The sequence below is a fragment of the Tiliqua scincoides genome, chromosome 4 (genome assembly GCF_035046505.1).
Source record: "Tiliqua scincoides isolate rTilSci1 chromosome 4, rTilSci1.hap2, whole genome shotgun sequence".
NCBI lineage: Eukaryota > Metazoa > Chordata > Lepidosauria > Squamata > Scincidae > Tiliqua > Tiliqua scincoides.
The window spans coordinates 93,934,886-93,951,056 of NC_089824.1; the positions used below are offsets into that span (position 1 = coordinate 93,934,886).

Genomic DNA, 16,171 nt, shown 5'->3' on the forward strand with positions numbered 1-16,171 from the left:
TAGAGACTTGTCACCCCAGGTGCAGGTTGTCAGAGTTCTCCTTTACAGGCCTTCTTATTTAGTATGTGCCTAAAAACCAATTCCAAAATATATTTGTGGTGATGGTCTAAATCAGGAGATGGGTCCATTGGAAGCACTAAGATTGCATCATCATCAAAAACCAAAACCTTCAGCATGCTTCAATTAGGCAAGCAACAGTTAGTTGGCAACCTTCAGTCTCGAAAGACTATGGTATCGCGCTCTGAAAGGTGGTTCTGGAACAGCGTCTAGTGTGGCTGAAAAGGCCAATTTGGGAGTGACAATCCCTTCCACACTGGGAGCAAGTGCAGTCTGTCCCTGGTCTGTCTCCCTGGCTATGGGCCTTCCTTCTTTGCCTCTTAGCCTCAGACTGTTGGCCAAGTGTCTCTTCAAACTGGGAAAGGCCATGCTGCACAGCCTGCCTCCAAGCGGGCCGCTCAGAGGCCAGGGTTTCCCACTTGTTGAGGTCCACTCCTAAGGCCTTCAGATCCCTCTTGCAGATGTCCTTGTATCACAGCTGTGGTCTACCCGTAGGGCGCTTTCCTTGCACAAGTTCTCCATAGAGGAGATCCTTTGGGATCCGGCCATCATCCATTCTCACGACATGACCGAGCCAACGCAGGCATCTCTGTTTCAGTAGTGCATACATGCTAGGGATTCCAGCACGTTCCAGGACTGTGTTGTTTGGAACTTTGTCCTGCCAGGTGATGCCGAGAATACGTCGGAGGCAGCGCATGCGGAAAGCATTCAGTTTCCTCTCCTGTTGTGAGTGAAGAGTCCATGACTCGCTGCAGTACAGAAGTGTACTCAGGACGCAAGCTCTGTAGACCTGGATCTTGGTATGCTCCATCAGCTTCTTGTTGGACCAGACTCTCTTTGTGAGTCTGGAAAACGTGGTAGCTGCTTTACCGATGCGTTTGTTTAGCTCGGTATCGAGAGAAAGAGTGTCGGAGATCGTTGAGCCAAGGTACACAAAGTCATGGACAACCTCCAGTTCATGCGCAGAGATTGTAATGCAGGGAGGTGAGTCCACATCCTGAACCATGACCTGTGTTTTCTTCAGGCTGATTGTCAGTCCAAAATCTTGGCAGGCCTTGCTAAAACGATCCATGAGCTGCTGGAGATCTTTGGCAGAGTGGGTAGTGATAGCAGGCAAGCAACAGAGGGAAGCTGAAAGCTCATGTGGAAGGAGACATCCATGTACTCCAACTGTCTCTATTTTCTGGTCCCATTCCCTGGTAAATCACTGTTTTTATGTTGGGCATATCTTTTAAAAAATGGCTAATACGCATACAGTCGCAGTAGAGTGCACTAGCATCCTCTCCAGCTCATGACGTATTCATAACTGTCTTATCCAAAAATAAAATTGTTATGGGCTGGTCTTAACATGGTGCCTGATCAAGGTCTGAGATTGGACTAAAGAATGTGAATGTTACTTAATGGGCAGAGGATGTTTCTTTTTGGGAGTAAACTGTTGGGCAATGGTTCACTTGGAACAGAGATATCTCTGGAATGTTTAGAATGGGGGAAGACAGCAGAATTTGAGAGTAGGGTCCATCTCACCCTCCTCTAGCTAAGGGAAAGAGGCTGATAAAAGGTGCGAGAAGGAACAAAAACAGCAGCATAAGCTAGTGGAGAGAAAGAGCTGCAAGTTAGCTGAAGGTTGGAACTACCTTGAAGGATACACCTGCAACTATCTTTTCACCATTGTTGCGAGGCAGATCTTCTGACTGTTATGGGAGTACAGCTACTGATGCTTTATTTGCATATTTGTAAATAAAACAAGATATTACTGAAAATGACTTCCAGATTGCTAACACATCTAGTAAGCATGTAGCAAAGTCAAAAGATAATGGGCACAGGTACTTTGATATATTAAATCAATTGTGGGATATGTCATTTGTCTCAAACCTGCAGCAGGTTTTCTTGGACAGTTACACAGTGAAAATATACAGAGAAGTAAATAATAATTTTATTTACAATAAACAATAATATTGTTACTGAGCACTGCTGAAATACAATTAGCATTTAAATGGAAGAATAGGTGCCCACCACCCAGGAAAGAATGGTGGATAATTTGGGGAAAATTTTAATTACTGGTATCAACTCAAATCAAGAAGGCAAGTAATCCATTTTATACTGATGATTTTTTTAAATGGTACTTGCTGTTTCTTATTCTGCTGATTCTGCAAACACATTATACAAGAGACCCAGTAGTTTAACATTTATTATATGAAGTGAAAATGTGAAGCTGTAACTGAATATCATAATCAATATGCAGTGAAAAATGGGTTGCTTTTAAATTCTTTGTATAATGAACATTAATAAACTTTATTTTTAAAAAAACATTGTTTTAAAAAACTCTTGCAATTGTTAGTTTATTAACATACTGTATATCAAAAGCCAGTTCAAGGGCAGGCTAATACTAGAGGTGTTCTGAAACATTTTTATTTTTTCATCTCTCCCCACTCCCCGGGAGGAAAAGTGCAAGAAGTAGTGTTATGTGCTTTTATTCTAAGGGCAAATTTTAATAAATTATAATAATTTTAAAAGTGTACTGATATAGGTGGTATAGTATCAGCAGATGCAGCCACAGTCATTACCCATGCACAATCACCCCAGCCCAACCCATTTTTAGCCAGCTGGCAAATGCAAAAAAAATCCTAAAACTTAGTTCTTGGTTCCTCTTAAGCATTTAGGAGCAATGAAAAACTATTGATTCTCCTTGTTTTTAAACCAGCGGTTCTCAAAATGTGGGTTCGGAACCTAACAAGTAGGTCATGACCCAATTTTTGGTGGTTTGTGAAACTGGCAGGGCTGCAATGAAGAAAGCAAATTCTGTGCTCGGGGTTGTTAGGTCAGGGACTGAGAATAAGACTGCCAATATTGTATTAACCCTGTAACGGGGGTGAACTATATTTAAGAAGGTTACAGAATTAAGAGGATAAGTAGAAGCTGACAGTGTAACTGAGGGATGTGTACTTTGATATGGACAACAACATGTAATAAGCTTGATGGAAAGGATGTTAAACATGTGGACTAAGTGCCCTTTGATGGACCAACTACAGAGCTATTCAGAATGGTAATGTGTTAGAAATGCTAACTAGCAGGAAGGGAAGGAGGAAGTTAACTTTGAAATGGAGTTTGAGAAGAGCAAATGGCACCAGAAGATAACACGCAGGTCCAAAAGGATGAGATCATGTCATGTACGAGGGGTACATGCAAGGGTTCTGATTGGTCAAGAGTATGAGCTGACCAGGCATGACTCAGCATAATTGGGAAAATATAATTGGTGTGTGACCCTCACAGGGTAAGAGTGGGTAAGAATTTTCTATAAAAATGAGTTGAGCCTTTTGGAAGCATCCTTTGGGCCTGGCATCGGCCACCAGAGGCCCTGTCAACCAGAATATCATAATGGAACCAACTTTGAGTGTGGGTACTTGTAAGTAGTATAGACCTAGCTAGCTTTCCTGTTCTTCTGTATAGCTTGTGTGTATACTGACTTTACCTAAATTGCCCTTGAGAAGCCTATTTCCTATGTACTAACCTCAATAAAAACTTTTACTCTGATACTGGGTATACTTAGAATGGGAGTGGAACGACTCAGAAGAACTTAAGGCACTTAAGCACAGAGGATACTTTAAATTTCTGTTACAAACCTCTTGATAAATCTATGAAGCAACCACATTTAGAATGCTGTTCACTGTTCTGGTCACTTCACCTCAAAAAGGATATTGTAGAGCTGAAAAGGAGGCAAAAGGGGGAACCAAAATAATCACAGAGCTGGAACTCCTTCCTTATGCAGGTAAGGCTACAAGAATTTGGGCACTTTTAGCTTGATTAAGGTGATTAAGGTGATTAAGGTGATTAAGGGGGGTGACATGATTGAGACCTGTAACATTATGCATGATGTGAAGAGATGGAATAAACAAATGAATTTTGACAACAGCAGAACCAGGGGTTGCTCACTGGAACTAATTGGTGGGAGACCAAGGAGGGACAATGGAGGTTCTTCTTCACTCAGTAAATAATCAGACTGCAGAATTCATTGCCACAAGATATGGTGATGGTCATTAGCTTTAATGGATTTAAAGGGAAACTGGACAAATTCAGAGGAGAGGTCAATCAATGGTTCACAATTACCATGTGTTACTTCTGGCTCAGCAACAATATTGTCTGACTACCAGTTGCAGGAGAAGCAGTGGTAGGAGAGAAATATGCCTTTCTTTCCTGCTTGCGGGCTTCCCAGAGGCAGCTTGTGGGCCACTGTGGGAAACAGGATGCTGGACTTAATGGGACTTTTGCCTGATTCCAGCATGGCTTTTATGTTCTTAATAGTTCAGTGAGCCAAGAACAAGGTCAACACTGAATACAAAGCAACTATCATATATCTGAACTAGGAAGGATTTGGAACCAAGTCAGGACGCAATCCAGTCAGAGTTATGCACTTTTGAGTGCCACCATTGCTTAACATTTCAACAAATGTTTTTAAAACTTTCTCACTGAAATCAATGAAACTTTCAATCCCCATCTTGAGTTAATAACACACGTGTGACCCTTAACTTGCACACCCAGCTATAGATATTTGCATTCATCTGTCATTGTTGTAACAGCATAGCAGTGCAACTCAAATCTCTTTCAGTTGAGCTCTCTACCACACCAATAATCTTTTCCCTCAGTTACTGCAACTGTGGCTCAGTGGTGTACCAGGTTTGGTTTCTAAAAATAGCTTGTTCAGAGTGAGTTGGTGCTTGTTCTTAATCAAAAGTATCATTAATCTAATTAAATGGGCCCTTTACTTATCCTTAAGACTAACAGCTGTTCCTTATCTGCTTGAGGTTTTTATGGCTCTTAAATGAAATTGCTTGTGTAAGAAAACCTTTTGATAAGACATATGTGAAACCACCAACTTCTTCTGCTAAGTAATGCCACTAATTACTGTGTCACACTGAGGGGGTTACTAAGAACCTCCATCCTTAGCTCTCCTGAGTTTTCCTAAAGTATGCTTCAACAGCATGTGTATGGGCAGGACAAACCCTTATGCCGAGCAGACCATAGAGCAGATCTCCAGTCAAACTAGATTCACAATTTTGCAGTAATTAGCAGACAGTTCCCCTCCTTCTTGTGACATTTGGGAAAAATAAGCCATTGTCCCAACTGTATCAAGTACAGGCACAGACTCCAACCAGGACCCTCACTGTTGCATTCTGTACCCGATGAAGTTTCCAAACACTTTTCAAGGAAGGCCACATAAAAACAGCCTTGAGTGCCCTTTGGGGAGAAAGGCAGGTTAAAAATCTAATGAATGAATGTATGCATGTATGAATGGAAACAACACATTACAGTAGTCCAGTCTCTGTGTATCTTGGGTATAAAACCAAGATACTGACCAGATTTGCCTGCACTAGAAAGGGGGACAGCTCGTGTACAAGCCAAAGCTTTGTAAAGGCAGTCCCTGCCATAGCTGCCACCTGACCACCCAGAGAGACCCCCAATCTAATTTTTTAGTGGGATGATATCCCTATCCAGACATATTCTACAACCAAATCCAGATCGGCTTTCCTAATGACAAGCAATACCTCGTCTGGATTAAATTTCAGCTTGTTATATCATATTCAGCATATTCAGTGCTTTGCTTAAGCACTGATTCAGGATATCCATTGCCTTCCTGGATTAAAATGGAAATGAAGTGGATGTCATCAGAATACTGACGAAACCTGAACCTGAACCTCTAGACCAGTGGTTCTCAAACATCCCGGGAGATTTACCCCCCTGGGGTAAGTCTTTGCGGGGGCAGGGGCAGCAAAACGATCCCCAGGATCACACCCCTGCAGCGGGAGGGGGGGCTATTCTTTAACAAACCATACATGCTCCCAGGGTCCAGGGGATGTAGGGAGCCCTGTGGAGCACTTGCTGGTCTCCCCGCAGCTTCTAAACAGTGAAAGTTCCAAGTGGATTAAACCAGAAGTGGAAAAAGAGCAATCAGACAAAAAGTGTAAAAGTCCATACTTGAACAGTATTTAAAGTTTAAAAGGACCCAACATGAAGAGAGAGAGCACAGTGAAGAGGTAAGGAGCTTTTCTACCCATTTTTCTTCCACTGCTGCAAGAAGGGGGGGAGACTGTCACACTCCAGATAACTTCTCCCCATCTACAAATAGGCAGGGGTAGGTGATTTGGAGCCCACCACCCCCTTCCCTTCAGTTTATGTATGAGAAGTGTGACCTGCAGCCTGCCTGGTTCATGCCACTTCTGTTTGATATGAGCAGGCTGGGATTCCAAACTGCACCACTTCCATTTCAAGCAGAAGTGGCATCAGTGGCATCACTAGGGTTTGCGTCACCCCCCATGCAGTGGGTGGGGCAATGCCCCAGGTGGTGGGCGTGGCAATGTACCATCACTCCATCCCCACTGGTTTTTTCACTGTACCTTTTGATAGAATGAAGATGAAGCCACGATCTGCCTGGCTTTGCAAGTCTTGAAAAGGTTCACCTTATCAGCTGAAGCCTCTGTTTTGATCTTTTTTAGTGGGGGGGGGAGGAGGCTGTCTTCTGGAGCATTTGTTGAGCTCCAGTCCCATTGGATCAGGACTATTCTGTGGCTTCACACTCCCCTTTGCCTGGCCTGACCATCAGCTAAGGCACATTTGCTTACTCATGAGTAAATGTGACCGTGAGGCTTAATTTTGCTTTCCATAGTGCTAAATACTTTTGTCTGCTTGGAGGAAGGGACTTCCTTCTCAGGTGTTTTTGGGGGCTGCATTCATTAGATCAGGACCATTCCGGTGTCGTTAGATTCCTCTCAGCCTGCCCTTTCCGATGGACTAAGGCAAGTTCGTCTACTCATGAGTAAATGCATGATACAGCTCACTTTCACTTTCCATAGGGATCTATGCATTTTTTGTTCTCCAGTTTTTTGCCATAACTTTTGATAGAAAGGAGATATTTCACTCTGGGTTTTGGTGCATTGCATTCCGCTCGAAATTCCACATCCAACGGTATTATGGGATTACTCCTAACCATAACGATTTTAGTGTGTCACCCCCCCTGTGTGCGTCACCCAGTGCGGCTTGCACCCACCCCCCCCCCGCACCCCCCCTAGCGACGCCACTGAGTGGCATGGACCAGGCAGGCTGCAGATTGCACACTTGGTAAGTAAAAGAATGGGGGTGTGCAGAACAGAAGTATTTAAGAATACATTCAAGCACTGTTTTCTATTTCCATTAAAAAAATCCAATTGTAAAATTCAGCTCTAATAATAAATCTGCTGCTCAAAATTACCATGGGCACAACAGAAAATTTTTAGATGATTATAACCACTTTGGGTGCATACTTTCAAAAAGGTTCACCACTCCTGCTGTAGAAAAACAGCTCATCACATGTATCACTTCAGACTACTGTAGAGGTCTCCATGATTTGACTGCTGACTTACATTAACTCATATCTGCCCAGGCCACAAATGTATACATTTGATCCCTGTTAAGTATATGCAACAATGGGCAGAAATGGCTTAAATGAGAGTCCACCCTAAAGCTAGAAAACTAACATGCTAGCTTTCTGTGTACAGGTTTTTGTGGGGGGAGGGGGATTGGGGAGAGAAATATTCAGTCACACAATCCACCATTTGTAAACTTAGGTGTTACAATCCAGAAACAGTTTTACAGTGTGATGAACAGCTTGCCAAGAGAACCTCTAAAACAGCATTTATATTATTTGTCATTTCTGCACTACCATCAGCTACAGCAACTGTGCTGGGATGGAAGCTCTTACGTGATGGATGTGGCAAGCTTCTCTATGCATTGCCATGGTCATCTCCAAAGCAGTCACTGTTTCAAGTATCATAATAAGCAATAATATGCTCAGTAGGATTCAGAGAACAATGGTGATGTTCTGATGCCAAGTGATGCTTTCTCTGGGCTCAGAAAATTGCAAAAGCCAAAATCAAGCCTCAAGGTAGAGCCATTTCTACCTGTACCAGCTCCTTCCAGGCATATCCAGCTCCTTGTTAATACACAGAAAATATGCTTCACCTTTCAAAACTCCACCATGAAGCTCCACAGTGAACAAGAACAAATAGGGAGATGACTAATGACAGAGACAGGCAAAGTCAGCAGATAGTCAGCAGTGATTCAGCACTGTCCTGAGTCCTTATGCAACCATCTGTCATTTCTAGAGCTGGTAGAGTAATGAATACAGATTCTGCCAGTGGAAAAGACATACTACTGTTAGTCTGTACAGTTTAACTGGCTGACTTAAGGGTGAAGCTGTCCCTAAGACTTGCATATCATACAATACTGTACTTGGCATGCAGTACTTTTCAAGTGCTCAAAACACTTTACATGGGCTATCTAAGGAATCCTTACACCTGTTCAAGTAAAGAGTCATGATGATCATCTCCAAAATACAGATGATACAGAATATAAAAGTGGAGGCTTGCCTAAGGCTATAAGTTAATGGTTGAGGCAAGACCTGAAATGAGGATTTCCTGGCTCATAGTTCATACACTTAACCACCGTATCAGAAATATGCGTTGTCACTTTCTCTCACACATACACACGTGGCAATTACTCTTCCCAGTAAAAACAAAAAAAATCACTTCTGTCACCATGTAAGAATTAACCCCATGCTCAACACTCCCATTACAAAGTCCCATCTTTCATTTAATTAGTACTCAGACATCTTACCGTTAAGGACATGGCCATGCAGACAAAAGTGAACTTTTTGATATGTGTTGCTGTGACGGTGCTGCTAGAATTCACTAGTTTATTGCTGGGGTTATTCTAGGGTGAAAGGAAAATAAAAACAGGCATTAACTTATAGGAGAGAACCCATGCTAGTATGCAGCAGCCAAAAGACAAATAGCTATATTGCACTGCAGAAAATAACTGATTTCTGGCAGCAAAGATTTTCCTAAACAGGATATGAGTATCTGATGAAGCTGGTTTTCACTTATGGAAGTATTAAAAATGCTGTTGAGTTTGCAGCATGAAAGGAGTTAAGGAAAAGTTGGCTGCAATTTTGCTTATTGCAGATACTGGCTGCAATCCAGTGATGCAGTCCCCTATGAACTACTAGTTGAACTCTCTCATTCTGGAGGATTGACATAAAAGGCATTTGATATGCTTGCAGAAAATAGTCCATCTACCATAGACCAAAACAGGCCTCTGGCTCACAGCCAGCAATTCTGCAAAAGAGGGGTACTTGGAAGTTTGCATTGCGGCTGTAGAACTACAAGACAAATCTGTGCAGCTTCACAGGTGACAGAGCCAGCAAACTTGTAGGTTCTGGTTAGAAGATGCACTCTGTGCATACAATGTCCTGTCTCTAGTGTGGTTTGGTTGGACATTTTTCCATGTCAACAGCCACTGTGCAGATTGGTTCAGAGTTCATTAACCTGCTCTGTTTGTCCACCGCTTGAACTCTCTCCCTTTTAATGGGAGTTTAAACAAGCAAACCCTGCAGTATAGAGGCTGCAAGATGCTACTGCAGATGCTGAACACACAAGGGACTTCTGCTTTTCCACCTTGCTCCCAGGAACACAAACTAGGAGTAAGCTGATCCAAATGGCTGCAATATCTCCCGACTCATTACACCTCTAATTAGCAAAGTAAGCTACAGAAACAAAACTTTGAACATTTAGTTCTTACTCACTCCAATGATCTGTACACAAAAGTTAAGTGACTCGATGTTCTGTTCTGCACAGAGATTCCACATATTGCTATGCAAACATCAAAACCTCTCTCTCCCTCCCTGAAACCACCCATTCATATGTGCAGCCACAGTTTCTGAAAACAGCAGGAAAAAAGAAATACAGAGAAGGTAGCTAAAGCATTGAAATCCCTTACTGGCAAAGCAGACATTAGGATCAGTGCAAAAATGAATAAGACATTTTAAAGATTTGTGCTATGGAGGCAGATTTAAAGTGTACTGCTAAAATACCCCTGCAAAAAATTATTTTCACCCAAAGAAAAACAAAGGAGTAGGAGATTTAAAAAGAGGCACCAGTACCCTCCTCATCCAGGTATTCAACAGGATGAGCATTACAGATAACATTTGCTTGTCATGTATTTGTTTGTATTGTCCTTAGTAGACACATCATCTATGGCCTTGCACGCCCTCTCTCTTGCTGATGTATGAAGGACACAACAAAGAAAAGATCTGGCAGGCATTACAGTCAGCTTGATTAAGCAAGTGAGGGGGAAGATGAATGCATGCCAGACACTCCATGATAAATCAGGGTAGTGATTTGGATTTTTAAAAGTTGCAGAGCAAGAGCTCCTTCCAATTTCCTTCTCCATATTCTCACTGCCTTCATCCAAGCTACTTGCCATGAGAGAAGCTCAGCACATCTAAGAGTACTGAACTGTCTTTCATTTTTCTCTCATCTCATAATTGGTAGTATATATTAGTACAGAAAAGATAACCATGTAGATCCACAGGGCCTTGATTTTTTTCCTCACTTCTTGCAGGCTTCACACTCCTATAAATCCTCAGATTGACAGGGAAGTATTTGAAAGAGAAGCTAAAGGTTTGCTCTCATCACAAAAAACAAGCTCACCTTGTCAAAAGCAGGATAAACAGCTCGAATCTCTGTCAACCAGCCATATGGCATGTGTCCCACTGGATATGTAGCTGTCAGAATTGCCACTGCCTAAGGCGGGGGGGGGGGGGGAGAAAAAATTACAGGTCAAATCCTCAGAGAAGCTCACAAAATTCACCTCTTACTCAACAGTCAGATAACCCTATCAGAGTAATAACAGTAGCATTTTATATGGTCAAATATGCACATTGGGACAAAAAGCTAGAGAGTCTGTGCTGTTCAGGAAGGCTCTAATGAAGCCGGAAAGAAGGGAGAAACTTCAGAAAACCAAAACAAAGAGCAGGTTTGTGCCCTATACTTTATTTCTTACCAGTACTCTGAAGTCCATGACCCAGGGCTAGTAGTGGCTTGGGAGTACAGGCTCAGAGCTAAGGAACAGGATACCTTTGTGCATATGCTCAGCCCACAAACTTAGTTTTACTTCAGGAATTGAGCCCACAATCCCTTGGGCCACAAAATACATTCCTGATCTTCCCTAAGCTTTCTTGTTTGAACCATCTAATTTAATAAGAAGAGGAAGACTCTTTATTGCTGCTACTGTTGCGTTCAGAACCACACAGATCTACTGCAAGCCATTCAGAGATCTGCCAGTAGATTCCAATTAATTTTCTGTTCATTCCTGATGGAAAACATTTTTAAATCTACTTCTCTATCTACATCAAGCAATAGTAATTAACTGTGGTTAGCGTCAAATCGTGGTTTGCAACCAGTATTAGGTGCTGGTTTGTAAATCCTGGCAAAAGCTAACCATGGTTGGCCTGAATATTATGGCTAGTTTCAAAAAACAAAGGGGGTGGGATTTGCAAAAGAAGGGAGAAGACAGTGTGACATGCTTCCAAGCATCTGATCATGCTCTATATATCAGAAGCAGCAGAACTATAGTTGGCCAAATCTAAGCCCAGCAAAACTGAAAAGAGAATAAAAGAATGAAGTAAAATATGCAAGCTAGTTGTCCTTCATAGATGCCCTTCCTTTTTTTACTGCCAAGATTAAGCACCATGTGCAGAAATTTGCAGTACACTCAGCTTGGGTGCTGGCAAGATCTTCCAATTGCTGGTGCTGCCAGCGTTTTCTCTTTCAGCAGTGATGCTTTCAGAAACGGAAGCAAAAAGAACAAATGAACAATGGGGACTAATGAAACCAGCTATCAGCTGATAATATGAAAAGCATTTGCTTTCCAGTGAATGCATTCTTTGCACTTAGCAACTAACACCACGTTAAAGTGGTATACTTAAAATATTAATTGCACAAACATTCGGGCGGAAAAAAGCTAACTATGCAATTAAAACTATTTCCAGATGCCTAATTCTGAGATTCAGCTACATTGCATGGTCCTGATAATACCTCCCCTTCATACTGCTTTAAAATTACAGGCAATTACACATAACCAAGGGCAATTCAGTTGATGGGAAAATTGTTATGTGAGACATAATGCAACTACAAGGGTTGTGTGACATCAGTGACTCAGCAAGTTTATTTCTTTAAAGCATGGGGATCCCACTTTTCAGTCAACAAGGCTCCCAGAGTGGCTTACATAACACCAAATAATGGCAAAACAATTACAACAGAAAAAAATGTGACTGGGGGAAGCCTTGCAGATAGACAGTGGCTCTTTTTTTTTTTTTTCTTAAGACAAACACGAACTCAGAAAATCTTAAACACAGTACCACTGTTAGCAAGTCTAAAACATTGAAGAAGAAGAGGAAGAGGAAGTAGTAGTAGTAGTAGTTCTAAGACCTCTGCACAGGCACAGTACAAGCTGAAAATGGCACCAGCAGGTGGAGGTGGATATGGGGGTTCTCCACTTTGCTAGCTTGTCATTGTCATCTCCTTGGGAAGCTGACATTTCAGTGGCCACTTCCCAAAAATTTGGGAAGGATGCTGAGAGTCCTGGCTTTTGTTAAAAGAAAAAAAAAGGATTTAATTCTCATGAGCTAAATGGCCTTGAAAATGCCTCAGCAATACCTTATGAAATCTCAGGTCTCCTTCAGATATTTGCCTGCAGTATGGGAGTCATTTTATGGTTGCAATTATTATTTATTTGCTTACAAAGGACCTAAAATGACACAGGGCCTATTAGCACTCTTGCAACATTAGCCTCCACTCTTCCTCAGGCGCAGTCACATGCTGGATTCAATTCATCAATTGAAACACTGGGATTAGTCCCTGGTAGGATGGCCAATATGTCGCTTCTAGGAATATGTCTCTCCAAAGCTTAATCATGTGCAAATCAGATCTGAAGCATTGGATCTTCCTTGGCATTCCTGAAGGTGCAACTTCAAGAAATCACGATGTCCCTGCGAATTAAGGATAGTTTGCGCCACTTCTGATATCCTTCTTCAACTAAGGATAGGTCTGCATAGTCGTTTCCACACCCACTTCAGTGTTGTGCCAAAACACAATCAGTTTTTGGCATTAAATCGAAAGTGTGGAGAAGCCCTACACGAAGCTACCAAACATCAAGATTGAGGAACAGTCAATGTAACCTAGTATTGCTTAGTCTGACAGGTTGTAGCTTTTGATGGTTTCAAGCAGTGATTTCTTTCTGAGTTCTGTTATTTGAAATCCTTTTTAAGTAGGAACATCAGGGATTGAACTTGCCACTTTCTGCATGCAAAATAGGTGCTCTATCACTATACCCCCCCCCCCATGCAATGAAAGGCAGATACTACAGTAACTAGCATTATCTCAGGCCAACACTGCTGCTGGTAAGGTGCAGCATTCACTGCTTGACATCTCTCCCTATCAAACATGCAACAAACCACAGACAGGTTTGAAATTACCCTGTGCCATGTAGGATTCACATGTATTCGAAAGAACACATCCATTCTCTCCCACGGCATTGGGCTGACAGTACTCAGAATACCCAACAGAGCTTTTTAAAAAAGGGGCCAATGTGAATGTTCAGCTGGGGAATATTTTCCTCTCCCAAGAGAAGACCTCTTATTCTGACAAGTTGTCAAAGTTTTGATGTCACCATCTGAATAGTAGGAAAAACAGTACAGATCACAGCATTGTGAACTCTATAGTAATTTACTATACTTTTGTCCTTAAAAAGGATGACCTAATGAAGAATCAGATCCCTAAATGCATGTTGTGTGTGTTTTGCTTTCTTGGGGCACCAAATCTGAGAAACTGAGAACAGAGCAGTGTCTAAGGGCTAGATTAGAAGCAACAATAAGGCTGGAATCCTATACTCACTTTCCTAGGAGTAAGTCCCAGTGAACTCCATGGGGCTTACTTCTAGGTTCCGATGCACAGGATTGCACTGTAAGTTTTATGTGTCCTTCCCTGATGCTCTTTTTTTTTTTTTTGCTTTTTAATGAAAAGCTGCTTCAGTGGCTGTAGTTCAGAGAAAGACATCAGGAGAGGCAGTTTGTCTGAGCAGCTTGTCCAATCAAAATCACATTGTTCAAGCTGTTTCCCATTCATAGAGGAAAAATATGGATCCTTGGGAAGAAAAGCAGCTTGAGGAAAGGGGTTTTAAGCTGGAAAATGACTGAGAGAGGAAAAGGTTAAGCAGCTTTTCTTTTTTCATTCAGGCTAGCAGTGTGTCGAGGTCATTTTCTGTTTAAATGAAATACAGCTCAGAGAAAAAGCAATGGGGAATACTACAGAAGGTTTACAGTAACCCTTAGTCATAAAAGCTATAGTTATAGAAGTGGCAGTACAGAAGCTCAGGTGTAGATATAATTCCATGCAAAATTTTGAAGGTTTTTTGACACCATGGGGGAAACTGTCAGATGTTACAGAATAGTTTTCAAAGCACTGAAGAAAAGAGAGAGGCGGTTGCCTTGGGAAGAGAGGTCTCAGACATCTGCCTCCATAAATAAATACAAGCAAACCAAGGCAGTTTGGCTTTCCCATACAATGCAGAATTTTCTGAAGAGGCACATACCTCAGTGGCTGCTGAGCTGCCACCCAGATCCCGAGATACAAAGAGGTTGACGATAGGCCGGCTGATCCTTTGAGTGGCCAAAATCAATGCCAAAGGCCACCAGAAGCTGAGCATCTTTCTTATTGTAGCATCTCCCTGCAGGAGAGAATGAGATGACAGAGACTTTGTAAACCAGCATATCAGAGCACAACCAACAAAACAGCTAAATAATTTATTTTCTATGTACTAGAGATTGGATATTAGAAGTCACTGGAGCCTGTAGAGAAACACAAAATACTCACAAGGCAAGAAATCAAGAGGGGCAAGAAATGCTCAACAAGATAACTATTAGATTTGAATTACTACTGCAGTGGACAATTCAGGAGATAAGCATTCTAATGCTAACTAAAAGTTATTATCCCCAGTGATTAACTGCTGCAACTTATTTAAAGAAATAGGTACTTTGACATACTCTTCTGCAAGGGGCTATTTTAGAACACTGGTGACTCACCACTAGTTCTGCAGGAATATTGTATATATAAATTTCCTGCTGGGTGTGATCAGCAGAGAGCAGAACTGCAGGAAAATTATAACATTCAATTCAGTCATGACAGATATGAAGAAAATGCTGTGATAGAAGTGGGCAGCAGAGAGACTATGATGTGATGACAGGTGTGATCATCAGAGAGAGAGCGACAGCACAATGATATTTTGCATAAAATATTAAGACATCATCACAACTGCCATACTCAACACACCTTAATAGGGAGGAAAAGTAATTTATACCAAGATCAATGGGATCTCCTGCTAAGAAATGAGTATGGGATTGTAGCTTTATTACACTTAATGCTTGGCAGGCTACCAGATAAGGAAGCTTCTGAAAGCTGATGGTTTGCTCCTTTTTCATTCAGGTTTTTAACTGGCCACAAATGACTTGCATAAGTTTATGTGGCTATGTGAACTATGAAGCTGGTAGGTTACTAACATTTTTAAGGGCTAGTTTGTGACTTTGTTTGCACAGCTGATGTATTGGATGTAGTTCTATAGTTAGATTTACTAATGCGTCAAGACATACCCCCATTTCTGGTCCACTACTGTCAGGAATAAGATCATGAATGTTTCGGTAGTAACCCATGCATAAAGTAGTACATCGGACAAGTGCTCCCATGTACAAGGACAATATGGGGATGAGGAGAGGTTCTTTACATTCCAAATGGCTGTGGAGCAGAATGGCTACAAAAACAACCTGTCAGAAAAAGGAAAAAAGAAAAAAAAAGTTATTAAAACAGATCCCATTAGAAAACTAATCAGAAAACAATTCAGACTCAGCCATTGTGTTTAGAACATCATGCATTCTATAATTGTTATTCGGAGTGGCAACTGCTAAATAGTAATGGTCAGACAGAATGCATGGACTGAATTCTAAACATTCCCTGTGACTACTGCATGTGTAGCCAACATACACCCTGCACACAAGATGGTAGAGAACATACATGCACGACAGTCAATTTCTTAGATAAAGCACATAGGTACTAATTGTTTTAAAAAGCCTTACTTTGGGCCCAATCCTATCTAATTTTCCAGTGATAGTGCAACTGTGCCAGTGGGGCATAAGCTGCATCCTATGGTGATGGGGCAGTTGCAGAGGCCTCCTAAAAGTATGGGAACAGTTATTCCC

General features: G+C 41.7%; 1 protein-coding gene across 2 annotated transcripts in view; it reads right to left on the minus strand.

The window, feature by feature from the left end:
• ANKH (ANKH inorganic pyrophosphate transport regulator) overlaps positions 1-16,171 on the minus strand; it is a 119,822-nt gene that overhangs the window by 19,182 nt on the left and 84,469 nt on the right. Inside the window, exons 5-8 of one of the 2 annotated variants that reach the window (XM_066625680.1) lie at positions 15,569-15,739; positions 14,515-14,649; positions 10,575-10,667; positions 8,701-8,796 (exon numbers count right to left, since the gene is read on the minus strand). In XM_066625680.1, coding sequence (XP_066481777.1) covers positions 8,701-8,796; positions 10,575-10,667; positions 14,515-14,649; positions 15,569-15,739 — 495 coding nt within the window. The remainder of the gene's footprint in view (positions 1-8,700; positions 8,797-10,574; positions 10,668-14,514; positions 14,650-15,568; positions 15,740-16,171) is intronic. The other variant, XM_066625681.1, reaches the window with a different exon arrangement.